This window comes from Triticum dicoccoides, chromosome 1B, assembly GCF_002162155.2.
Source record: "Triticum dicoccoides isolate Atlit2015 ecotype Zavitan chromosome 1B, WEW_v2.0, whole genome shotgun sequence".
In the NCBI taxonomy this organism is placed as follows: Eukaryota; Viridiplantae; Streptophyta; class Magnoliopsida; order Poales; family Poaceae; genus Triticum; species Triticum dicoccoides.
In genome coordinates, this window is record NC_041381.1 from 528,950,466 (window position 1) to 528,977,103 (window position 26,638).

Consider the following 26,638-nt stretch of genomic DNA (forward strand, 5'->3'; position numbering starts at 1 on the left):
GACAGTATCAACGTCGGTGCAGCCGTCCTGATGTTGGAAAAGAATTATCGTTTTCTTCCTCTTAAACAGAAGCTGGGGCGACTTAAGCGCAACTGCGATGATATGGGGGATATTATGGCGGCTCTCGTCAAATATGCCGACTCTAATAGTACTAAAGACCCTGAGTCTGATGAGTAGAAAGACGACAAAGGGAAAAAGAGTGGCAATGCAAAGGGACAACATAATGCAGCGAGTCAAGGTGGCAATGGTAAGCGCAAAGCCAACGGCGGCTTAGATTTTGTGGCTAATACCAATGTGCAGAACAATAATCAGCGTCGTAAGGGGAAAACATCAGCGCTCCAGTTTAGAGGGCCGAAGTTCAACCTTGAGGCCATGATGAATTGGCCTTGCCCAAAGCACGGCACCCAGGAGAAGCCGGCCAGTCACCTGTGGAAGGATTGCTTCCTCATGAGGGAGTAGAAACTCTATTTTTTTCTAGAATAGTCATGGCCCGCATGGCGGTTCAGGATCCAACTCTCACGGACCTGGTTTTGGAGGTGGCGGTTCAAGCTCTGGTTTCTAGGGCCAGGGCAATCAAGGTGGTTTTAATCAGCAATCTGGCCAAGGGAATCAGCAGCAGCATTCTGGTTATCAGAGCAATCCAAAACAGCTGAATAGTAGTCAATGTCATGTGTTCACCACAATTCTGTGCAAACGAGATCAGAAAATCCAGCGGGCGATGAATTCAGTTGAGCCAGCGGTGCCTAGATATTTGAGGTGGTCTAAGAAGCCTATCACATGGAGCTGTGAAGACCACCCGCCCCAGGTTGACAATGGTTAATTGGCATTGGTGGTTGCTCCTCAGGTAGGAGAGTAGAAGCTTACAAAGGTGCTAATGGATGAGGGCAGTAGTATCAATATCCTTTAGTATGATACTTTCCGCTGTATGAATTTGACTGACAAAGATCTTAAGACGTCTTCTACTGTTTTCCATGGGGTGGTGCCTGGTAAGTCGGCCTACCCCGGTGGGTACGATAACCCTGGAGGTGGCCTTTGGTAATGACCATGATTTTAGAGCTGAAAATTTGACCTTTGAGGTGGTCAAGATCAAAAGCCTGTATCACGCTTTGTTCGGGCGGCCGGCTTATGCCAAATTTATGGCACGACCTTGTTATGTTTATTTGCAGCTTAAAATGTCAGGTCATAAAGACACCATTACGGTGCATGGTGATAGGAAGCTTGCTCTGGATTGTGAAGAAGGTGATGCCGCGTATGCCGAGTCGGCTTGTGCCACAGAGGAGTTAAAGTTTTATAAAGATAACATTGACCCAGCAGATGTGACACCTTTGAAGAAGCCAACTACAGAGAATGACCCCCTGTTGAAGTTTAAGTCGACAGATGACACTAAGATGGTTGATTTTGTTCCTGGTGACTCATCCAAGCAGTTCAGCATCACTGCTAATATGGATCCGAAATAGGAAAGCACGCTCATCGAGTTCATCTATGAGAACCGGGGCATCTTTGCATGGAAGCCTTCAGACATGTCAGGTGTACCGAGGGAACTCGCTGAGCACACTCTCAATATTGATCCCAAGTTTAAGTCGGTCAAGCAATTACTTCGTCATTTCAATGAAGAGAGACGTAAGGCTATTGTTGAAAAGGTGGCCCGGCTCTTGGCCGCTGGATTCATCATTGAAGTTTTTCATCCTGAGTGGTTGGCTAATCCGGTGCTGGTGCTTAAGAAAAATGGCACTTGGTATATGTGTGTGGATTATACAGATCTTAATAAAGCTTGTCCGGCTGACCCTTTTGCCCTCCCTCGTATTGATCAGATTATTGATGCTATGGCGGGTTGTGAGTGTTTGACTGTTTTGGATGCTTATTTTGGTTATCATCAGATCAAGATGGCAGTTAAGGACCAGGAGAAGACAACTTTCATCACTCCCTTTGGAGCCTTATGCTATGTGTGTATGCCTTTTGGGCTCAAGAGTGCCCAGGCGACTTCAGAATTGCCTCCATAACCAGATTGGATGCAATGTTCACACCTATCTGGATGATATTGTTGTGAAATCTAGGAAGAAAGAGACTTTGATAGATGATTTAAAAGAGACCTTTGACAACCTCCGGGTCTATAAGATGATGCTTAACCCGGCCAAGTGTTTTTTTGGTGTGCCAGTAGGCAAACTATTGGGTTTCTTGGTTTCTAAGAGAGGCATTGAAGCTAACCCGGAGAAAATCAAGGCTATCACTTCTTTGGCTAAGCCGGCATGCATAAATGATCTCCAGTGTTTGGCGGGTCGCATTGCGGCCTTGAGCTGGTTTATAAGCCGTCTGGGTGAGAAGGCCATTCCTCTTTATCAGATGATGAAGAAGACAGATCACTTTGTTTGGAGTGATGCGGCCAATGAGGCGTTTGAGGCACTTAAAAAATAGTTGGTTGAGCCGCCGGTTCTTGCAGCTCCTATTGAGAAGGAACCCTTGCTTTTATATGTGGCTGCTAACAACAAAGTTGTCACTGTGGCAGTTGTGGTGGGAAGGAAAGAGTCGGGCAAGGAATATCCGGTTTAAAGGCCGGTCTATTATGTCAGTGAAGTGCTCATTGAATCTAAGCAGAGATATCCGCATTGGCAGAAGCTAGTTTATGGCATGTTCATGGCTAGCCGTAAATTGAAGCAGTATTTTCTTGGTCATCCCATCATTGTGGTTAGTCCTGCTCCCCTAGGGGATATTATTCAAACCAGAGAAGCCACAGGTCGGGTAGCCAAGTGGGCTATTGAACTTGGACCTCATGGTTTGAAGTATATGACTCAGACGGCTATCAAATCTCAAGCGTTTGTGGATTTCATCAATGACTGGATAGAGCTGCAGATGCCTGAGAAAAAGCCGAATAGCACATATTGGACTATTCACTTTGATGGATCCATGCAATTGGAAGGCTCGGGGGCTGGAGTTATTTTGACTTCCTGATACGTCCATTTTGCATCATGCTTTTATATCAATATTTATTGCATTATGGGTTGTTACTACACATTATGTCACAATACTTATGCCTTTTCTCTCTTGTTTTATAAGGTTTACACGGAGAGGGAGAATACCGGCAGCTGGAATTCTGGGCTGGAAAAGGAGCAGATATTAGAGACCTATTCTGCACAACTCCAAAAGTCCTGAAACTCCATGAAAGTCAGTTTTGGAATATATTAAAAATATTGGGCGAAGAAAGCACCAGAGGGGGGCCACCCACCTGCCATGAGGGTGGAGGGCGCGCCCTACCCCCCTGGGCGCGCCCCTGCCTTGTGGGCCACCTGGTAGGCCCCCGACGTCCATCTTCTAATATATGGTGTCTTTTGCCCTGGAAAAAAATCATAAGGAAGCTTTTGGGACGAAGCGCCGCCGTCTTGAGGCGGAACCTGGGCAAGACCAATCTAGGGCTCCGGCGGAGCTGTTCTGCCGAGGAAACATCCCTCCAGGAGGGGGAAATCATCGCCATCGTCATCACCATTGATCCTCTCATTGAGAGGGGGTCAATCTCCATCAACATCTTCACAAGCACCATCTCCTCTCAAACCCTAGTTCATATCTTGTATCCGATCTTTGTCTCAAAACCTCAGATTGGTACATGTGGGTTGCTAGTAGTGTTGCTTACTCTTTGTAGTTGATGCTAGTTGGTTTATTCGGTGGAAGATCATATGTTGCATATTAATACCCCTCTGATTATGAACATGAATATGATTTGTGAGTAGTTACATTTGTTCCTGAGGACATGGGAGAAGTCTTGTTATAAGTAATCATGTGAATTCGGTATTCGTTCGATAGTTTGATGAGATGTATGTTGTCTTTCCTCTAGTGGTGTTATGTGAACGTCGACTACATGAAACTTCACCATGATTTGGGCCTAGGGGAAGGCATTGGGAAGTAATAAGTAGATGATAGGTTTCTAGAGTGACAGAAGCTTAAACCCTAGTTTATGTGTTGCTTTGTAAGGGGCTGATTTGGATCCATATGTTTCATGCTATGGTTAGGTTTACCTTAATTCTTCTTTCGTAGCTGCAGATGCTTGCGAGAGGGGTTAATCATAAGTGGAATGCTTGTCCAAGGAAGGGCAGTACCCAAGCACCGGTCCACCCACATATCAAATTATCAAAGTAACGAACGCGAATCATATGAGCATGATGAAAACTAGCTTGACAGTAATTCCCATGTGTCCTCGGGAGCACTTTGCTTTATATAAAAGTTTGTCCAGGCTTGTCCTTTGCTACAAAAAGGATTGGGCCACCTTGCTGCAGCTTAGTTACTTTTGTTACTTCTCACTCGTTACGAATTACCTTATGACAAAACTATCTGTTACCGATAATTTCAGTGCTTGCAGAGGGTACCTTACTGAAAACCGCTTGTCATTTCCTTCTGCTCCTCGTTGGGTTCGACACTCTTACTTATCGAAAGGACTACGATAGATCCCCTATAATTGTGGGTCATCACTTCCCCACAAGGTGATAAATTTTGTTATGTTTTGAGGTTAATGTTCCCTTTGTACTAACAATGCAGCTGAGTATGAAGCCTTGCTCCATGGTCTTCAGATGGCTAAAGAGATGAATCTAAGCTGGATGAGGTGTTTTGGCGACTCAGACTTAGTGGCTCAGCAAGTTTCAGGAACTTGGGATTCCAAGGATCCACTCATGGCGGCTTATCGCCGAGAGGTTGATACAATTGCTGGTCATTTTAAGGGATATCAAGTGGAGCATGTTGATCGCAGGAAAAATGAGGCTGCTGATGCTTTAAGCCGGCTGGGGTCTCATCGTAAGCCGGTGCCCCCTAATGTTCTCCTTGATATTTTGCATAATCCATCAGTTAAATTGCCTACGAAGGAGGATCTTGCAATTCCTAACTCGGAGGCACAGTTGGTGGCGGCTCTCCATGTTATTCCTGATTGGACTATTCCATATTTGGCTTATATGACCCGGGTTGAGTTATTTGATAATGAAACTTTGGCCAAGCAAATAACCCGGAGGTCTAAGTCAATGACTATTGTCAATGGTGAGTGATTCGTCTTCAACGTATCTACTTTTCCAAACACTTTTGCCTTTGTTTTGGACTCTAATTTGCATGATTTGAATGGAACTAACCCGGACTGGCGTTGTTTTCAGCAGAATTGCCATGGTGTTATTTTTGTGTAGAAATAAAGGTTCTCGGAATGACCTGGAAATCCACATGACATGTTTTGAAATTAATAAAAAATATTGGTGAAAGAATCAGCGTAAGGGGGGCCACACCCTGTCCACGAGGGTGCAAGGCGCGCCCCCTGCCTCATGGGACCTCCACCGAGCTCAACTCCAACTCCATATATTCACTTTCAGAGAGGAAAAAATCAGAGAGAATGATTCATCGCGTTTTACGATATGGAGCCGCCGCCAAGCCCTAATCTTCCCCGTGAGGGCTGATCTGGAGTCCTTTCGGGGCTGGGGAATCCGTCGCTATCGTCATCATCAACCATCCTCCATCACCAACATCATGATGCTCACCGACGTGCGTGAGTAATCCCATCGTAGGCTTGCTGGACGGTGATGGGTTGGATGAGATTTACCATGTAATCGAGTTAGTTTTGTTAGAGTTTGATCCCTAGTATCCATTATGTTCTTAGATTGATGTTGCTATGACTTTGCCATGCTTAATGCTTGTCACTAGGGCCCGAGTGCCATGATTTCGGATCTGGACCTATTATGTTTTCATGAATATATGTGAGTTCTTGATCCTATCTTGCAAGTCAATAGTTACCTACTATGTGTTATGATCCAGCAACCCCGAAGTGACAATAATCGAGACCACTCCCGGTGATGACCGTAGTTTGAGGAGTTCATGTATTCACTAAGTGCTAATGCTTTGGTCCGGTACTCTATTAAAAGAGGCATTAATATCCCTTAGTTTCCATTAGGACCCCGCTGCCACGGGAGTGTATGCCAAAAGATACCATGCAAGTTCTTTTCCATAAGCACGTATGACTATATTCAGAATACATGCCTACATTACATTGACGAACTGGAGCTAGTTCTGTGTCACCTATGTTATAACTGTTGCATGATGAATTTCATCCGACATAATTATCCATCATTGTTCCATTGCCTATGAGATTTTCACATATTGAACTTTGTTTAGTTACTTCTTCGTTGCCATTGTTACGATTACTACAAAACTACTACTATTACTTTTGCTACCGTTACCGTCACTTCCATACTACTTTACTACTAAACACTTTGCTGCAGATATTAAGTCTTTCAGGTGTGGTTGAATTGACAACCAACTGCTAATACTTGAGAATATTCTTTGGCTTCCCGTGTGTCGAATCAATAAATTTGGGTTGAATACTCAGCCTCTGTAAGTGGCCGGCCTAGTATCTCGGGTTCGTTCGTTCAGTTTTCTTTTCAATCATTTGTTTGTTTTTCTCTATTTTATTATCTTCTTTTAATTTTGTTTATATTTAGAAGTATTTGAAAAAATATTACAAAAATTAATTCACTTCATTTTTAAAATGTGTTTATGACACATTTAAAATAGGTTCGCTAATTTGGAATATTTGTTCATGTAATTTCGAAATAATATTTGTAGCATTAGAAAAATTTTGTAAGTACAGTTCAAAATTCATGAGTTTCAAAAATATGTTCATGAAATTTTGAGTGAAAAATATCACATGATTTTACAAAACTGTTCTTCGTATTTTTTAAACATGTGTTTCTAAAATTTGCTCATGACATTTTGAATAATTTTTTTCCATGAAGAAAAATTTCCACGCATTTCGAAGCAAATGTCCATCATATTCAGAAAAATATATAATGTAAATAAATATACGGTTTAAAAAATGATCATGACATTTTATAAAATTTTCACGAGTTAAAAAAATATGTTTGTGAAATTTAAATAAATATTATAAGATGTATAAAAAATTATTCGTAGGAGTGAACCAATGAAGACCTTGAAGATTTCCACCCACTTCCGCTGACGCTAGACGAGCTTCTGTCTCACAAAGGGTGAGATATAGCCCTAGCGCGATACAATGGAGACCTTGAAGATTTCCACCCATAGGAGTGAACCAAACTTAGGTGTAAAGCCTAAGCTTGGGGAAGTTCTATTTGAACACCTCTTTAAAACTTTCAAAGTCTTAAGTCGATATCAATCATGTAAAATCCATAAATATTCAATCGAGTGCACGCACTATACATGCATGTGTGTTAGTTGTCTCATCATGCATGTGCTCTACTAAGTAAAAGGTGGATGTCATCCCTTATAAGCTGGTAAAAACCACCTCACTCGGCCGAGGTGGGACTAAACTAAGCTTGTGGGCAATACCTCTTGCGTTGGGCCGTTTCGAATGTCTCTTGTAGCCCATGCCGTGTATGTGTCCAAAACTAGTACTACTACCTAGCGACATTGAGCACACGTCGTTGAGCGACCACATAGCTAGCTACTCTGGATCCCCTAAAGAAAAGTTGGCTACTTTGGATACATTTAAAGGTGGGAAAGTTCGAAGTGTAAGTTAAAACTAGCCTAGATGATAGGATGACATGTGCAACACCCAAAGCAAATCACAAATCGATGAGAAGGACGTGGCGGCCGACAGCGGGAAGGTAGGCGGCAACGGAAAGAGAGGCTGGGGTGCTTATCTTCCCCTTCAACTCTCACGGCCACCCTATTGATCTTCAAGGCAGGTTCTATACCAGCCTACATGTGTCTAGAGATGATGGACCACGACTTCGGAATTCATGGAACTACATGCATAACACCGAGTCGATCTGCAAAGAAGGCGTCAATTGCGTCGCCTGCTCGACGGCAATATCCACATGGCTGCAACTCCCTAAGCCATTGACCTTCAATCTTTGACCCTCTCGTGCGTAACACAAAGCAATCTATGATCTCATCGCTATCGTGTTCCAAACACGTCCAGCTTCACTCCACTCATATTTTAGTTCTTATTTTCTCATTTATCTTCTTTTTGTATTGTTGTTCTTTTTTACATGTTCATTTTTATTTTGTTTATATTTTCGATTATTGAATGTTTTTAAAGTGTTTTCAAATAGTGAATCTTTTTTACAAATTTGTGAACAATTGTTGAATCCATGAACATTTTAGAAAAATTGTGAACATTTATTGCGAAACTGGTAAACTTTACTTTTGAATTGGGAACATTTGTTGAATGAAAAAACATTTTTTAACTGGGGAATAATTTTCGAAATTTGTGAAAAAGTTTTGCCCAACATTTTTTAAATGCATGAAGATTATTCATATTAATAAACATTTCTTGAATCAGCTATATTTCTAAAAAATGATGATATTTTTCGTTCACGGGCATTTAAAAAAATTTGAACACTTTCTACAAATTAATATTTTTTCTGAATTCGCTAGCATTTTTTTCAAATTCATGAATGCCAGCATTATTTTGAATCCTCAAACATAATGTTGATATTTTTTTCGAAATTCGTAAACAAATTAAATATGGAACTCTTCTGAATTGCATAATTATTTCAATAAGAATAAAGAAGAAAATTAGGCCAAAAAATCAAATGAAAAACAAGGCGCCCTGCACATTTGTTTTTTTTTTTGACGGCCCGAAAGGGCGGGCGTAGGGAAGGGAGTGCGCGCTGCCGAACGCCTAGCGCGCCGAATAAGAAAGAAGAGGTCGCACTAGCGCTTAAGGGGCCGGGTTTGCGTCAGGCAGCCTCTGTAAGTGGACCTGCCCACTATCTCGGGTTCGTTTCGTTCAGTTTTCTTTTCAGTCATTTGTTCGTTTTTCTCTATTTTATTATATTATTTTAAAAAACTATATTTACAAATAGTTTATATAAATATATTACAAAACTTAATTCACTTCATTTTTAAAATGTGATTATGACGCATTTAAAATAGATTCCCTAATGTGGAATATTTGTTCGCGTAATTTCTAAATCATATTTGTACCATTACAAAAATGTTGTAACTATATTTCAAAATTCGTGATTTTCAAAAATATGTTCATGAAAGTTTTGAGTGAAAAAATATCACATGATTTTATAAAACTGTTCTTCATACTTTTTAATCACGTGTTTCTAAGATTTGTTCATGACATTTTGAATAAATGTTTATACCATGCAAAAAAATGTGCACGTATTTCGAAACAACTGTCCATCATATTTAGAAAAATATAAAATGTAAAAACATATACCATTTAAAAAATGATCAGGACATTTAATAAAATGTTCACACGTTACAAAAATATGTTTGTGAAATTTAAATAAAAATTATAAGATGTATAAAAAATTCTTTGTATAATTGAAAGAAAAATTGTACACGGAAAATGTCCGTATTTACACAGATCACGTACATATGGAAAAATAATCAAACACAAATAGAAATAACAGAAAAAACACGCGGAAGCTTCTAAAACCGGTCTGAACCAGTCCATAGAAGCTTCCAAAAACCGTTCACAAAACTTTACACAAACATGTATATATGTCGATCTACTTCTGCTCATGCTAGACGAGCTTCTGTCTCACAAAGGGTTGAGATATAGCTCTGGCGTGATAAAATGGAGACCATGAAGATTTCCATCCGTAGGAGTGAGCCAAACTTAGGTGTAAAGCCTAAGCTTGGGGAAGTATATTTCCTTACCTACATTTCACTCGTGTTCTCATATATATTAATTATATGAATGGTTGCTTTATGATATTTGTATATCCATATTTGGTTTATGTTTGTTTGATTCACTCAAAATCAAGAAACCAAAAAACATTTCTCATTTTGTCGCTTTGTTTTGTTGGGTCTTTTATTGCCTTCTTTAGTGTTCTTTCTTATTTTTAGTTTGTTTGCTGTTGTTTATTATGTTTCTTGTGCTATTTGCATTCAGAAAAAGAAACACAGTGTTCTTCTTTGGTTGGTTATTTTGCTCTTTCGAAGTTCTCTAAGAAAACAATGTAAATATTTCCTTATTCTTTTTTGCTTCTTCTTTGGAAGTTCTATTTGAACGCCTCTTTGAAACTTTTAGGGTCTCTTTGATTCAAAGGATCTCCATAGGATTTTTTAAGGATTAGAATTCTTAGAAATTTTTCCTACGTTGGTCGTTTGATTCGTAGAATTGAATCTTGTAAGATTTTTTCCAAAGGATTTATTTGTACTACATTTCACAACAATTTTAACATCCACTCCAACCTCTTGGAAGAAATCCTTTGCTTTTTCCATGACACAATCAAACAAACTCAAATCCTATAGGGATCTAATGGACATGCCATTTCAATCCTACGTTTTTCTATTCATGTGTTTTTGCAATCCTACGAATTAAAGAGGCCCTCAAAGTCTTAAGTCACATATCAATCGCGTATAATCCGTGAATATTCACGCGAGCGCACGTGCGATATGTGCATTTGTGTTAGTTATCTCTCCATACATGTGCTCTACTACTCAACAAAAGGTGGATGCCATCCCTTATAAGCTGGTCAAAACCACCTCACCCAGCCAAGGTGGGACTAAACTTAACTTCTGGTCAATACCTCTTGCGTCGAGCCATTTCAGATGTCTCTTCTAGCCCACGCCGCGTTTAAAGGTGGCCAAAGCTAGTACTACTAGCTAGCGATATTGAGCCCACGTCGTTGAGTGACCACCTAGCTAGCTACTCTGAAACCCCTCAATAAAAGGCTAGCTACTATGGGTACGTTTAAAGGTGGGAAAGTTCGATCTCCAAACTAAAACTAGCATAGATGATAGGACGACATGTGCAACACCCAAAGCTAATCAATCCAAAGAATTTCGGCTACAAGACAAGCCAAACCAAAGTGAATGTGTTCTCTGCCCAAACCGAGTCCAAACTATTTCCAACTCCTGGATTAACCCATATCTATACATGTACATGCCCTACATACTAATAAAGGAAGGTAACATTCTTGGTTTTGTCCAGCTTTTGTTCTTTTTTATCTACTAGAATAATGCCCGTGTTTTGCAACGGGATAAAAATATTCTAATACGTTAGCTTGTGATTTGCCTGACAATAGTAATGCGATTGTGCAAATAAATGCTCATCAAGTTCTGCCCGTAAATTACCTTATATTTTAATTAGAAGTTTGGTAAGTAAATTAAAGTGGAATTGGTTCAGAGGATGAGTAAATTAAGGTGGTTGATTGTCATATATATGGAAGGTTGGACGAAGGGGTGGTGGGAAGAAAGGTGAAATGGAAATCTTACGTTCTTTTTAAGTAGTAGAGATATATCTATACCTACTAATAAAATGAAGTAATAATCTTGGTTTTGTGTCACTTGATTTCGTCCCGCTTTTGTGGGTTTTTAGGCATCCCGTGAACTTTATTAAGACGCCACAATGTTTACAATGTCCCGCTTTCGTGATAATCTTTGGTTTTAACCGTACGTGCAAACGATCTCTGCGTGATGTTTGGTGTGTACGAGCCTATTTTCATACATCGCATCTATAAGCCTTCCCAACCTCCCATTCGTAAGTCACCTCGTTGACACATTTCCCTCTCGTTTATGTTTTCTTTGGGAAAAGGAATTCCTCACTTACACACCTCGCTATTGTCTTAACTTAACCCACAAGTCCACAATCGGAAAGAAAAGAGTGGGTAACCCCACGCACGAACCCTGATGACCCCGACTGCAGCGGCTACCTCTGTGCCTCCGGTGATCACCCACCCCGGCTTCCCCGCTTTTCGAGTCTTTGGCCCTAATAGCACGCTCCACCATGCCTAGAATGAGCCCTCACAAGCCGATGAGAAGGACATGGCGGCCGGCAGCCGGAAGGCAGGCGGAAACAGAAAGAGAGGTAGGGATGCTCCCCGGTGGAGAGGAGGTTGCCATCTTCTCCTTTGTCGACTCTCGCGGCCAACCTATTGATCTTCAAGGCAGGCTCTATACCATCTTACATGTGTCTAGAGTTGATGGACCACAGCGTCAGAATTCGGGGAACTACATGCATAACACCGAGTCGATTTGCAGAGAAGGCATCAATCGTGTCGCCTGCTCGACGACAGCATCCACATGGCTGCAACTCACTAAGCCATTGATCTTCAATCTATAAACATCCCATGCGTAACACAAAGCAATCTAGGATCTCATCGTTGTCGTGTCTCCAAACACGTCCAGCCTCACTACGCTCGTATTTCAGTTCTTTTTTCTCATTTCTGTTCTTTTTTTATTGTTGTTCTTTTTTACATGTTTGTTTTTAGTTTTGGTTATACTTTTTATTATTGAACGTTTTTTAAGTTTTCTTTAAACCATGGATATTATTTACAAATTTGTAAACATTTGTTGAATTCATGAAAATTTTAGAAAATTGTAAACATTTATTTCGAAACTGGTAAACTTTTTTTTCAATCGGGGAACATTTTGTTGAATTAAAAAACATTTTTTTAACTGGGGAACAATTTTTTTAAATTCACGGTCATATTTTCCCGAACATTTTTGGAATGCATGAACATTACTCAATTATTTCAGTAATTAAAAAGAAGAAAATTAGTCGAAAAAATCAAATGAGAAACAAGGCGCCCCCACATGGGACGGCCCGAAAGGGCGGGCGTGGGGAAGGGAGTGCGCGCTACCGATGGCAAACCCGATTTGGGGCTGCAGGCGGCCGTTATAGAGCATTTTGCTAACGGGCGCCTGCAGCGCTCCCGCGCTGGGCTGGCCCAGTTAGAGTTCTTACAAAATCTGGTGCGCGCCCAGCAAAACTCGAAATCACGAGCAAATCTTCATCTGCGAGGACAGTAATCACTCCGCCATCGAACTACTAGTGATACACTTATTTTTTTCTTTGTTCCCTACAGCCGCGGGACTACCCTGGTTTTGGGAAGCTTTCCAAACCGGGTTTTTCCTGGTTCGTGGTCATTGCCTGGGCGGTTTTTATTTGGTTTTCTTTTTTCTTTTTTGTTCTTTATAAATGTGTGTTTTTAAAATTCGTTTTTCTAAATTGATGATTTTCTGTATAAAAAATTGAAAAACTTTATTCAAATTTATGTTTTTTTCAAAATTGATGAACTTTTTCTAATTTGATGAACCTTTTTCCAAATTCAATGAATTTTTTTTAAATTGGACGAACTTTTTTTTTCATTTCAGTATTTTTTTTAACAAATTTGATGAACATTTTTCAAGTTCGATGAACTCTTTTTCAAAATTAATGAACTTTTTTCAAATGTGATTAACTTTTTATCAAATCTGATGAACTTTTTTCAAATACGATGAACTTTTTTCAAAATTTATGACCATTTTCAAATTTGATGAACTTTTTTTCAAATTTATGATCTTTTTTCTAATCCGATGAACTTTTTTCAAATTTCCTCAAATTTAAAAAGTTCTTTGTTTTGAAAAGAGTTCATGAATTTGAAAAATGTCATCAGATAAGGAAGAAATAGAAAACAAAAGAAGGAAAAAAGGAAAAAGGAACAAAAGAAAAGTGGAAATAAGGAAAAAGGAAACAGGAAATAAGGAAAAAGAAACAATAAAAAGAAGAAAAAGATGTAATCTAGCAGCTCTGCTTGAGTGGCCGCCTGGGTAGCATGTTGTACTGCAGAACAGGTGGTTGCTGGTTCGTTTCTTCTAGCACGCAAGTTTTTTCTGTTTTATTCCTTTCAGTCGAGCCCCCATGTTGGGCCGGCCCACCAGCGCAGCAGCGTAGGCGCGCCGAAGCCGCTGACTCTCCCGCGGGATCTCCTATGCGCCGCTCGTTGCGGCGAATTGCCGAGCAAACGCACAGGGGCGACTCCAGCTGGGCCGACCCATTAGCGAAACACAGTAAAAAATACAAAAAAGACTAAAACTGCTGGAGGAGGTAGGGATCGAACGTGGCACCTCCAGTGACTTACGCACGACCCTAGCCAATGGGCTACATAAGTTTACTTGTTTTACTATGGCGCGCCCAGCTAAAGGTAATGCGGACGCGAACATTATTTTGAGAAGAACAACTAAAAAAAATATAATCAGAATTTACTGAACCAACACGAGTTTTAAAAAAATCGATAAACAGAAAAAAGTTTTTCCAAAATCTGAACAAGTATTTAATAATGATTTTTGCAAAAAACATGAATATTTTTGAAAGGAGAACAAATTTTGAATTGTGAACAAATAAAAATTGTAAGCATGATTTTTTTGGGTAAACATGAAAGTTTTTAAAATTTTCAAACAAAATTTTGAAACGGGAACAATTTTTAAAATAAAAAACAAATTTTAAATTTTTAGAACAAATTGTAAAATGGAGAACAATTTTGAAAATCCCAAACAAATTTAAAATGTCAACAACTTTTCAATAAGTGAACAAAAATTTGAAAAATAATAACATTTTTCTGAAATTTGTGAACAATTTTCTAAAACAGGCATTTTTTGAAATCCATGTCATTATTTTCAAATTTCTCAAAAAATGGGAAAAAAGTAATTCGAATTTTTTTTGAAAAAACAAGAACATTTTCTGAAAATTTGGAACAAAAATTTTGAAACCCGTAACATTTTTTGAATTGATGAACAAATTTTGTAAAATGGGAATATTTTTTGAATTTATGAACAAAATCTGGAAAACAGGAACATTTTTTGGAATTCGGATTTTTGTTGAAAATAAACTTGAAAAGGAAAAAAAGAAAAAAGAAAAGAAAACAGAAAAAAAGAAAAGAAAAAAGAAAAAGACGATAAATAGAAAAAGAAAAACGAAAAAGAAACTGAAAAAGAAAAAGCCGGTTCAAGAACCTTCTAGAAGGTTCCCAAAACGGGAAAAAACCGGCTGGAAACATTTTCCCAAAACCGAGTCTGCTGTAACGCTAAAATGGGCCGGCCCACTCGTTTCGCTCGCTCACACCTCCCTGTGCGAAGCTTCGACAGCTTGCCGCAACGAGCGGCAAATAGTATTTTCCCTCTCCCGCTGCCGATGGAAAAACCTATTGGACGCATATTGCTTCAAACTGTCGACATATCGCGAGCGATTTTGGGCCTGCCCATCTGTACCGTCCGTACACGTTCCGGTTTTACAAACCTTCTAGAGTGTTCCCAGCCGGTACTTACAGGTTTTGGAAACCATCTAGAAGGTTCCGGGACCGGTTTTCTATTTTTCCTTTTCTGTTTCTTTTTTTACTCCTTTTGTTTTTTCTTCTTCCTTTTTCTTGTTCTTTTTTCTTTTCCTTTTCTTACTTTTTTGTTTACTTTCTGTTTTCCTTTTCAAATTAATTTCTCTTTTCAACAAATTTCTTTTCTTTGGTTTTTTATTTCCATATCTCTTCTTAACATTTTTTCAAACTTTTTACAAAATATTCAAAAAAATCTTCTTTCAAGTTCAGTTTTTGAAAAAATGTTCTAAAAATTACAAAAATGTTCTTGTTATACAAAATAGTTTAAAACTTTAAAAATTCAGAAAATGTACTGGATTTTAACTTCACATATAGAAAAAGCATTCACGCTATCAAATTGTTCGGGATTTTTCAAAATTGTTCTCCGTTTCAAAAAAATTTCTCAAGATTCAAAAAATGTTTGTGTTTAAAAAATTGTTCACGCTTCAAAATTTGTTCTCTATTTCAAAATTTGTTCTCAACATTCCAAAAATGTTTATCCTTTTAAAAAATGTTCTTTCAAAAAATGTTTCGGAAATTCAAAATTTGTTTGTTTTCATAATTTAGTTTGTGTTTGTGAAAGAAATCGTACGTTCAGAAAAATTCTCAAATTTTGTGTTTTAGACATCTTAAAAAGTTACTCAATGTTTGTGTGTTTGAAAAAATGTGCGTGTTTCAAAAATTGCTCGAAGTTTAAAAAATTGTTCACGTTTTACAAAAAAGTTCGTGTTTTAGAAAAATGTTCGAACCTATAGAAAAATGCCTTCATGTTTATCATTTTTGTTCACGTATACTGAAGAAAGAGCATTTACACAATTGTTTTCCGTTTAAAAATTTTGTTCTGAATTTTCAAGAATTGTTTCTGTTTTTAATTTTTGTTCAACAATTAAAAAATATCACATTCTCAGAAAATGTTCTGGATTTCAAAATTTGTTCAAGAAATGCTCCTGTTTTTAACTTTTGTTCGCAAATTCAAAAATGTTCGGGGAATTCGAAAAATGTTCACATTTCTTAAATTTTGTTCACCAATTCAAAAAAATGGAATTTTCTGAAAAAATGCTGCTGCTTTCCAAATTTTATTCACATCATCAAAATGGTCATTTTTTTCAAAATTTGACCCCAAATTCCATAAATGTTTTGGGGAATGCAAAAAACTGTTCATGTCTAGAAAATTTCGTCATAATTTTGAAAAATGTTCGCGCTTTCAGTTTTTTGTTCATGTTTTTCAGAAAATGTTTTGCATTTTCAAGGAATTCTTCTTGATTTCCGAAAAAAATGCCGTATTCATGTTGTTCCTTTATTTTGAATTTTTATTTTTTTGAGATTCCCAAAAATGTTTCAAGTTTTAATTTTCTATTTCTATGAAATATGAAAATGTTTGCGGCTTATGTATGAAATCCCAGGAATTATGGTGGCTATTAGCGTTGCTCACTTGCAGTAGGTTCTCTCAAAAAAAACTTGCAGTAGGTTATCTGTTCGATCCCTGACGCTGTTTTATATTTATTTAATTATGGCGCTTCGATCTTAACATGAGAAGTTGAATGGCGCATTGGCTACCATAGCGTGCTATCGACCACGAGGTCCCATGATCGATTCGCAGCTCAAGCGCGCACTATATTTTGCGTTTTTTCATATCGCAATAGTGCCACCAGAAATGGGCCGGCCCAGGGTAGCGGCACCCTGTGCGAAATGTCGGCACTTTGCCGCAACGAGCGGCAAATAGGAAGTCCCCCGATGTTGATTGCCTAGCGGCCCGATTAAGAAGAGGTTGCACTGGCGCTTAAGGGGCCGAACACGGTTTGGGTCAGGCAACCTATGTAAGTAAACCAGCCCACTATCTCGGGTTCGTTTCGTTCAGTTTTCTTTCGAGTCATTTGTTGGGTTTTTTACATTTTACTATCTTCTTTTAGTTTCATATTCGATAGTGCCACCGAAAATGGGCCGGCCCAGGTTAGCGGCGCCCTGTGTGAAATGTCGGCACTTTGCCGCAACGAGCGGCAAATAGGAAGTCCCCTGATGCCGATTGCCTAGCGCCCCGATTCAGAAGAGGTTGCACATGCGCTTAAGGGGCCGAACACAGTTTGGGTCAGGCAGCCTATGTAAGTAAACCAGCCCACTATCTCGGGTTCGTTTCGTTCAGTTTTCTTTCGAGTCATTTGTTGGTTTTTTTACATTTTACTATCTTATTTTAGTTTTGTTTATATTTAAAAATATGGTAAATAAATAATTACAAAAATTAATTCATTTCATTTTTAAAATGTGTTTATGATCATTTAATATAGGTTCCCTAATTGTAGATTATTTAATTGCATAATTTCAGAATAATATTTGTACCATTGGAAAAATGTTGTAATAATATTCAAAAAATAATGAATTTTAAAAAAAAATTATGAAATTTCTGAGTGAAAAAAAAAGATTTTACAAAAATGTTCTTCATATTTTAGAAACACGTATATCTAAAATGTGTTCACGACATTTTGAATAAATGTTTATACCATGTAGAAAAAAGTTTAGATAGTTGTTTTGAAAAAGTTTTGTATCATTCAAAAAAATGTGCACGCATTTCGAAACAAATGTCAGTCATATTCAGAAAAAAATAGAAGGTAAAAAATGTTTCATACCGTTCAAAAATGTTTATGACATTTTCTAAAAAATCACACATTACAAAAATATGTTTGAGAATTTTTAAAATAACCATTTTCCCTAAAAAAGTTAGCTACAATGGGTTCGACGTCCAAACTAAAACTAGCCTAGATGATAGGACGACACGTGCAATACGCAAAGCAAATCAATCCAAAGAACTCCATCTACAAGATAAACCAAACCATAGTGAATGTGTTCTTCGCCCAAGCGAGTCCAAACCATTTTCAACTCTTGGATTAACCCATATCTATACCTGTACCTACCCCTACCAACTAATAATGGGAGTTAATATTGTTGGTTTCGTCCCGCTTTTGTTCCTTTTTATCTATATATATGTACCTACTAATAAAATGAGGTAATATTCTTTGTTTCGTGTTACTTGATCTCATCCCGCTTTTGCGGTTTTTTAGGCAAAATCTCGTAAACTCTATTAAGACGCCACAATGTTTACAGTGTCCCGCTTTCATGATATTCTTTGTTTTTGACTGTACGTACAAAATGATGCGTGCATGATGCTCGATGTGTACGAGCCTATTTTTCATATATTGCATCTATAAGCCTTCCCAACCTCCCGTTCATAAGTCACCTCGCCGACACGATTCCTTCTCATTTATATTTTCTTTGGGAAAAGGAGTTCCTCATGTACACACCTCGCCTATTGTCTTAACTTAAACCCAGAAGGCCACAATCGAAAAGAAAGAGTGCACAACTCCATGCACGATCCCTAATGACCCCAACTGCAGTGGCTACCTCCGCGCCTCCGATGATCACCCACCGCTGCTCCCCCGTTTTTCGAGTTTTGGCCCTAATAGCAAGCTCCACCATAACTAGAATGAGCCCTTACAAGCTGATGAGAAGGACGTAATGGCCTACAGCGGGAAGGCAAACGGCAACGGAAAAGGCAGGGGTGCTTCCCGGCGGAAAGGAGGTTGCCATCTTCCCCTTCAACTCTCACGGCCACCCTATTGATCTTCAAGGCAGGCTCTATACCAGCCTACATGTGTCTAGAGCTGATGGATCACGACATCGGAATTCGTGGAACTACATGCATAACACCGAGTTGATCTACAGAGGAGGCGTCAATTGCGCCGCCTGCTCGATGGCAGCATCCACGTGGCTGCAACGCCCTCGGCCATTGACCTTCAATCTTTAACCATCTCGTGTGTGACACAAAGCAATCTAGGATCTCATCGTCGCCGTGTCTCCAAACACGTCCAGCCTCATTGTGCTCATATTTTTGTTATTTTTCTACTGTTTTTCTTTTTTATATGTTCCTTTTTTATTTTGGTTATATTTTCGATTATTGAATGGTTTTTAAGTTTTGTCAAATCATGAATATTTTTTACAAATTTGTGAACATTTGTTGAATTCATACACATTTTAGAAAAATTGTAAACATTTATTGCGAAAACTGGTATACTTTTTTTAAATCGGGGAACATTTGTTGAATTAAAAAAATTAACTGGGAATAATTTTTTAAGTTTGCGAAAATATTTTGCCGAACATTTTTCAAATGTATGAACATTATTCATATAAGCATTATATGAATCCGCTATATTTTTAAAAATTGATGATATTTCTTGTTCACTGGGATTTAGAAAAATTTAACACTTTCTACAAAATAATATTTTTTTCTGAATTCGCAAGCATTTTTTCAAGTTCATGAATGCCAACATTATTTTGAATCCTTGAACATTTAATATTGAGATTTTTGCGAAATTCACAAAACAAATTAAATATGGAACTCTTCTGAAATGCAGAATTATTGCAATAAGAAAAAACAAGAAATTTAGGCCACAAAATCAAATGAAAAAAAGGCGGGGAAGTGGGGAAGGGAGTGCGCGCTGCCGATGGCCTAGCGCGCCGAATAAGAAGAGGTCGCAGTGGCGCTTAAGGGGCCGAACAGGGTTTGCGTTAGGCTGCCACTGTAAGTGGACCTGCCCACTATCTTGGGTTCGTTTCGTTCAGTTTTCTTTTCAAACATTTGTTCGTTTTGTTTTTATTCGTGACATTTTGAATAAATGTTTATACCATGCAGAAAAAAAAATGTTTGGATAGTTGTTTTTAAAATGTTTTGTATCACTCAAAAAAAGTCCATGCATTTTGAAACAATGTTTGTCATATTTAGAATAATATAAAATGTATAAAAATGTTTCTTACCGTTTAAAAAATGATCATGACATTTTATAAATGTTCACGTGTTACAAAAATATGTTTGTGAAGTTTTTATTGTTTTTTTAACTATTCGTGTCATTGAAAGAAAAACTGTACATGGAAAATATTCGTATTTACAGACATCACATGCATCAGAAAAATGAAAAAAAAAGATAAAACACAAATAGAAAAAAATAGAAAAAACACACAGAAGCTTCTAAAACTGGTCTGAACCAGTCCATAGAAGCTTTCAAAAACCGTTCACAAAACTCTACAGAAACATGTATATATGTCGATCCACTTCCTCTCACGCAAGACGAGCTTCTGTCTCACAAAGGGCGAGATATAGCCATGCCGCAATAATAATGGAGACCATGAAGATTTCCACCCGTAGGAGTGAGCCAAACTTAGGTCTAAAGCTTAAGTTCGGGGAAGTATGTTTCCTTACCTAAATTTCGCTCATGTTCTCATATACATTAATTACATGAATGGTTGCTTGATGTTACTTGTATATCCATTTTTGGTTTCTCTTTGTTTCATTCACTGAAAATCAATAAATGAAAAAACATTTCTCATTTTTTTTCACTTTGTTTTGTTGGGTTTTTGATTGCCTTCTTTTATATTCTTTTTTATATTTCTTGTGTTTGCTGTCGTTTCTCTTGTTCCTTCTGCTATTTGCATTCAACAAAAAGAAAACTCGATGTTCTTCTTTGGTTGGTTATTTTGCCCTTTCGAAGTTCTCTAAGGAAACAACGTAAATATTTCCTCATTCTTTTTGCTTCTTTTTTGGAAGTTCTATTTGAGCGCCTCTTTGAAACTTTCAAATTTTCAAAAAGATTTTCTCTTCGCTTCCTTTTGCATTCTTGTTTGTTTTCTTTAAGAAAAACCATCTCTAAAAAATTTTTGTTGTGTTTCTTTGACTTCCTTTTTGCCTTCTATTTTTCAAGAAAATCCAAAAAGATTGCTTCTTTCACTGTTCTTCTGTTTTTCATTTGGTTTCTTTTTGGCTTTTCTTTGCCGAAATCTTTTGAAGTTTCTTCCGTCTTTGTGTGTAAGTTGTTAATCCATAACTTCATAAAAGATTCCTTATATGTGTTGTGTTTTGAAGAGAAAAAATTTATGATTGGCTCTTATGTGCTTTACTGTTGAACTAATGGAAAGACCAAAAATGTTTTTATTGTTTAGCTTGAGTCATGAAAACACTTGCACTATATTATGATTATCGATGTTATTCAAGTTGTGCATGTGACAAGGCAATAATGACGATTATTTGGTGAAGTAGTTGCGACGGAGAAAGTTGGTATTATCATATCTATACTACTATATAGTATACGAGTTTTGAATTGAAGCAACAGCACGATCCTATCCGTTGGTCTCGTAAATCTAAAAGTTAAGACTCAAAGGATTCGCAGTAAACAGTTGCCTGCAGCTGCATCCGCTGGTTTCTGGAACAAACGCGTCACACCTCCTCTCTTTTCGCCATGTTGCATGTGCCATTGCATCAGGCAAAGAGCCAAGACAGAGGCGGAGACAAGTGAACGTTTTTAACGGGCTATATACTATATATCAGCTAATGGCCGCAGCTAATTGCATCATTAGTTCGTATAAAAAATACATTCCCTGGAATCAACTACACCGAATATAGAGAAGACCAAAGCCATGTAGCCCATACATGTAGGTTATTGTTTTTGCCCTTGCATAATTGATCGATCCGATTGATTGATTGATCTACGTGTGTGTTCGGCTGGACTACTTGGGGCGTTTTTTATTGCAGCCCAGTGAAATGTAAAAGACAGCCACAATACCAAATTCATTAGCAGAAAACTGCCACTTCATAATTCATGGCAAAACTCACCGCACGAAAGAATTGACAATGGCAAAAACACTGATGATAAACGCTAATTACTTTAATTCTCTTCCAATTGTCTTCAAGACATGTTTTCGAAATAGAATGAAAACAATTTTCTTTACATTACATGATTGTAAAGAAAAATAACTGTAAAGTTGACATTGTCAACTTGTTCAACGCTCCTGGTTGTAGAGTTCAATTTAAGTTAACAGATATGTAACATCCTTTTGTAGTTCTAGATATATATTATGATGATTTGCCATCAATACTATCGTGAGACATAACATATCGTGATGTTTTGTAACTTTTGTGAACATTGACTTTTCGCCTCCCCCATATCTAAATCCTGGATCCGCCCTTGGCCGAGTACGAGAGATGTATTGTTTAGGAAGAGAAACAGAAGCAAACAATTTGTGGGTTTCACCACGTACATCTATTTTTCCCTACAGAAATTTCCACACGCGTGCTATCATGCTAATTGCCATTTTTTTATTACTTCCCTGCATGTATACGCCAACAATATTTATTTTTGCTGTGAATTCATTGCAAATCACTATATGCTTTTTTCTTCTTCTTTTACTAGGATCATAGGAACTACACTGTTTGTCCATAAACAAGTAATTTTAACTAAGGATAACTTGATGAAGCATAATTGGACAGGACCTACTAGGTGTAGTTTCTGCGATCGGGATGAGACTATTAAACACCTATTTTTTGATTGCCCGCTGGCCAAGGTACTTTGGCAGACGGTCCATATTGCTTTCAATATCAAACCCCCGACTTCTGTTTATGCGTTCTTTGGGACATGGCTTAATGGGATTGAGTCTAACGTAGCGAGACATATTCGGGTTGGGGCTTGTGCTTTGTTGTGGACTATCTGGAATTGCAGAAATGATTTGGTCTTTAACAGAATATCATGTATACATTTTTTGCAGGTTTTATTCCGGACTACGACACTGATTCGTTCATGGTCGCCAATCACCCAGACGGAGGCCAGGGAGCATTTGGTTACTGGGTCTGTCCGCTGGGAGATGGTAGCTCGGGATATCTTCAACCGGTTTGGATGGCGGTCATGTAATATGATAGGCATTTAGGTTCCTATCTACTTTACCCAGCCGGTTGTGGCATCTTGATTTGGCTAGTTGTTGTTTCTAGCCTTTTTTGGCTCTGTGTGAGCTTTTTCTATTTTTCTACGACCATTGGAACCATGTTGGCACTACTTTAATTTTTAATAAGAGGGCCGTATGCATCGTGCTGATGCAGAGGCCGGGGTTTTTCCCCCTTTTCAAAAAAAGGAACTACAATGTTAAGACGTGCATTGCACGTGTATACATACTAGTATTGCTTTTGTTTATGTACGAATGTATAACCTCACTGGATGCGCCAATTGGCGCAAAGACCAACGGTAGGTCAGAAGATAAGCAAACTACTTGAAGGATTTTTTTCCTCGACTATCTGTGCATGATTATGCTCATGCTGTGTTTTTATTTGTCTTGCAATTATCATTTTCGATAGCTTTCACTGGTGATCTACTTTTGATGACATGAGATTGAATATAAGATGGAAGTTACATGAACTGTTTGTAGATACCAACAACTGGGTCAATAGGAAGACCGATCACACACCTGACACCCCTACATTACATGTTCTAATACATCGAAACCTTCTACTTGGAACAAAAGAGACGACTCGAGGCCATCGGTTTCCCATCAGAGTATGCGCCAGCATTCCCATTTGAGCAGCCACCCGTTGCGCCAACCAACTGAAACCCGACAGTTAAGTGAACTATTTGAAACATAAGACGGGAGTTACGTGAACTGTTTTGAAGAGACCAATGCAACCACCGGCACAAATACCAACTGCAGCTAAGAAGAGAAGCAACTAATAGAATCGAAATTTTAGGTTATTCGAAGGATGTTTCTCGTGAATAGTCTGCAAGCGATTACATATGTATTGGTACATAACCAGAACTGTCAAGGCCTCCTAATCAAAACAAAAAGTCAACATGTGAAAGGGTTCGGCGGGCCCTTCTTGTCACATACGTTCATGCACTACTAGTGGCGAAACATGGTTTGTCTGATCAATGGTCTCAAGGATTGCATAGGGACTCGAGAACCATGTGCCCGGTCACTGGAGCCGGACGTCCCACTGGCAAATAAAGCATGTGGCCTGTCGGGCACACAACATTCCCAGCCAACCGAGCGTACATGCCCAACTGACGCAAGCGAGTCAACTGTTCGGGGGGCAAAGGACGCCAACAGGCGGGTCCGGCTCATGCGTCTCACTCAGCAAATTGTGTGGGAGGGCGCACGTCGACCGAACCAAAACCACTACATGACGGTGACCCTGACCATGTCTGCATCCACCCGTCATGGACCCACCAAGAAACGAAATCCCTATGAACACCTCGCCAATACTCTGGCTCCATTGAGTAGTTTTTGCCATCAGATGGAACCTGAATTAAAAATACGTATTACTTATTACATTTGATTATGTATAGTTGTAGAAATATGCATTGAACATAAGTGCAATAATTGAATGGAAAATATTTTTTCATGCATGACGTATCAACGACGATCTTCAAACTTATACGTAACAAAAAAATAGGAACTACATTCGCATATATGAATCAATATTTGCTTTTGATGATATATAACAGATTTTTAGTTGGGCGACCTTGAACTACACGCATTTCCTATGCACTAAGACGGAGGCAGTGAAAGCGCAGGTTATCTCCCAGAGGGGGTGAATGGGAGATTTTTGGAAATTCGTCAAACTATGATGAATTTGACGAAGATCAGAGTGAAGAAATAGAAACGCAAAGGAAACCAAGTCATCACAGAATCAGAATACATGCAATCATGATACATAATAATGAAGAACATGCAATCATACAAGCACGAAGAATATGAACTGAGGAAGTAGAGATAGCAAGATGAAATTTTTCAGTTCAAATTCGTCAGAGGATAGGTCACAAATTCTTCAGCAGCGGAATGGTGTAAGAGAGGGTGATGAATTTGAAACCAGGTTGGCTCGGTAAAGAAACAACAATTTGGTAGACCAGGTCTAATTGCTGCATCAACTGTACGTCTGGTTGAAGCGACTGAATCGCAACTCAGAGGACACGTAGTCCTTAGTCCTCGCCCAATCACTCGTGGTAAGTCTTTAAGGTAGACTTTCAAAACCTTCACAGACTTGTTCACCGGCACACCATAATGACTCTTGGTATACTCAGAACTTGACGCCCAACCATCTGGAAGAATGATAGTCTTTAAAGGTAACAAACGTCAGATCACACTTTGGCTCTGGGTTTTTCCTCACTTAGGATTCTCTCAAGATCGTCGCAGAATGAGTTGCTCTCAAATGACAAGTGTCAGGTTCTCTCGGAGCAGCCAACCAACAAGTGGTTGTGGAGGCGACTATTTATAGCCAGGGCGCAACCCGACATGAATTGCCATAAACTCCCTTCTCTGATTAGCCCGTTGTCAGGATAAGGATTCACCCGGCAGCAGGCCCGCGGCGCAGCAGTGGTCAGAATTTGAACTCTCAAATTCATCAGGGCAGTCAACTTTCTCACGGTAGGCAGATCGCACTAGCGAACTCCTAACTCCTCAACCTGACCAAATTCGTCAGCTAATCCGGATATTTCCAAAGGCTTCACTCGAAGCGGACTGTGTATGTATATGTTTGAGTAAGTTTGAACATCACTCTGGAAATGTGAATATGTTTCACCTATACCCCTTTAATAGTATAGTTTTTTCTATGACTCAACTAAGAAGAAGAAAACCTACGAAAATGAAGTCTTCAAACTTCAAAGTCTTCACGTCAATTTCTTCAAAGGCCGTACCTATTTCATCACCAAATTCTTCACTTGAAGAAATCCATTTTTAGGGTTCGACTTCCACGTGTTAAACTGAATCTTCAAGGACACTGTTTCCTGTGTATACTCACAATCACATTAGTTCCTCAACCTATTTGTCTTCAATACTCCAAAACCACTAAGGGCACTTGATGCACTTAAAAGAAGTAACTACATCAGCCATCTGAACCTACAGGATTTGCCACCAAAGGGACGAAGATGACAGTAATTGGCGCAGAGAACAATTACAGATGATGACGCACAAACCAACCGCAACCTAAAATTTAAGCAAACTATTTGAAGGATTATTTCCCCAATTGTCTACAAATGATCATGTTCAACCATTTGAAGGATTTATGCCAAGCGCTAGCTACTTGCTTCAGACCATATAAATTTTTATGAATTTTATAGACATGATTAGCTTTGTTAGGGTTAACAAAGCCGAGAGTTTGTTATAAATAAACTTCCTCCTCAATCTCACCATTCAAGAACACCCTCTTAACATCCATTTGATAAACAGTGGTGTTATGGTGATTAGCATATAACAAACGAATGCCTTCAAGTCTAGCAAGGGGGCATAACTTTCACCATAAGGGGAACGTATGCAATTTGCCAAGAAAGTTTAACATCAGCCAAAATCTATATGCATTGAACATGTGAGGAATCTATATAAGAACATGCTCCAATATTGGAGGGAAGCATGTAAGGCAAAATAACCCATATAACTTTAATAGTACAAAATCACACATAGAAATTATGTCACAACTTCTATATCCAAACAAATGACCCAACACTAATTAGGTTTCAGTCCAAACTTATGCTCAACTTGAAGTGAAACATCGTTGAAAATTCTGATTGAACATTGAAAAAGAACAAAGTTAACATGAAAAGATGATGTCCCTGTACAATTTAAATAAAAGAATATTGTGCGTTTCAGTTCTCACATTTCCTATGCAACAACGTGACCATAATGATTCCTCTCGTTAAAAACAATGATCTTTCCAAATGGTGATGCTTTGCAGAATGATGTGATTAAGAAAAGGTTCGAGTTAGGGGAGAAATCTCATACCGAAGAAACAATCAGCTCGGAAACTCAGAATGCTCTCTACA

At 38.6% G+C, this 26,638-nt stretch overlaps 1 protein-coding gene across 1 annotated transcript in view; it reads left to right on the forward strand.

Moving 5' to 3' along the window:
- Positions 1-494: 494 nt before the first annotated feature.
- LOC119350552 overlaps positions 495-26,638 on the forward strand; it is a 36,234-nt gene continuing 10,090 nt past the window's right edge. The window contains exons 1-2 of the mRNA XM_037618322.1: positions 495-578; positions 1,167-1,316. Coding sequence (XP_037474219.1) covers positions 495-578; positions 1,167-1,316 — 234 coding nt within the window. The remainder of the gene's footprint in view (positions 579-1,166; positions 1,317-26,638) is intronic.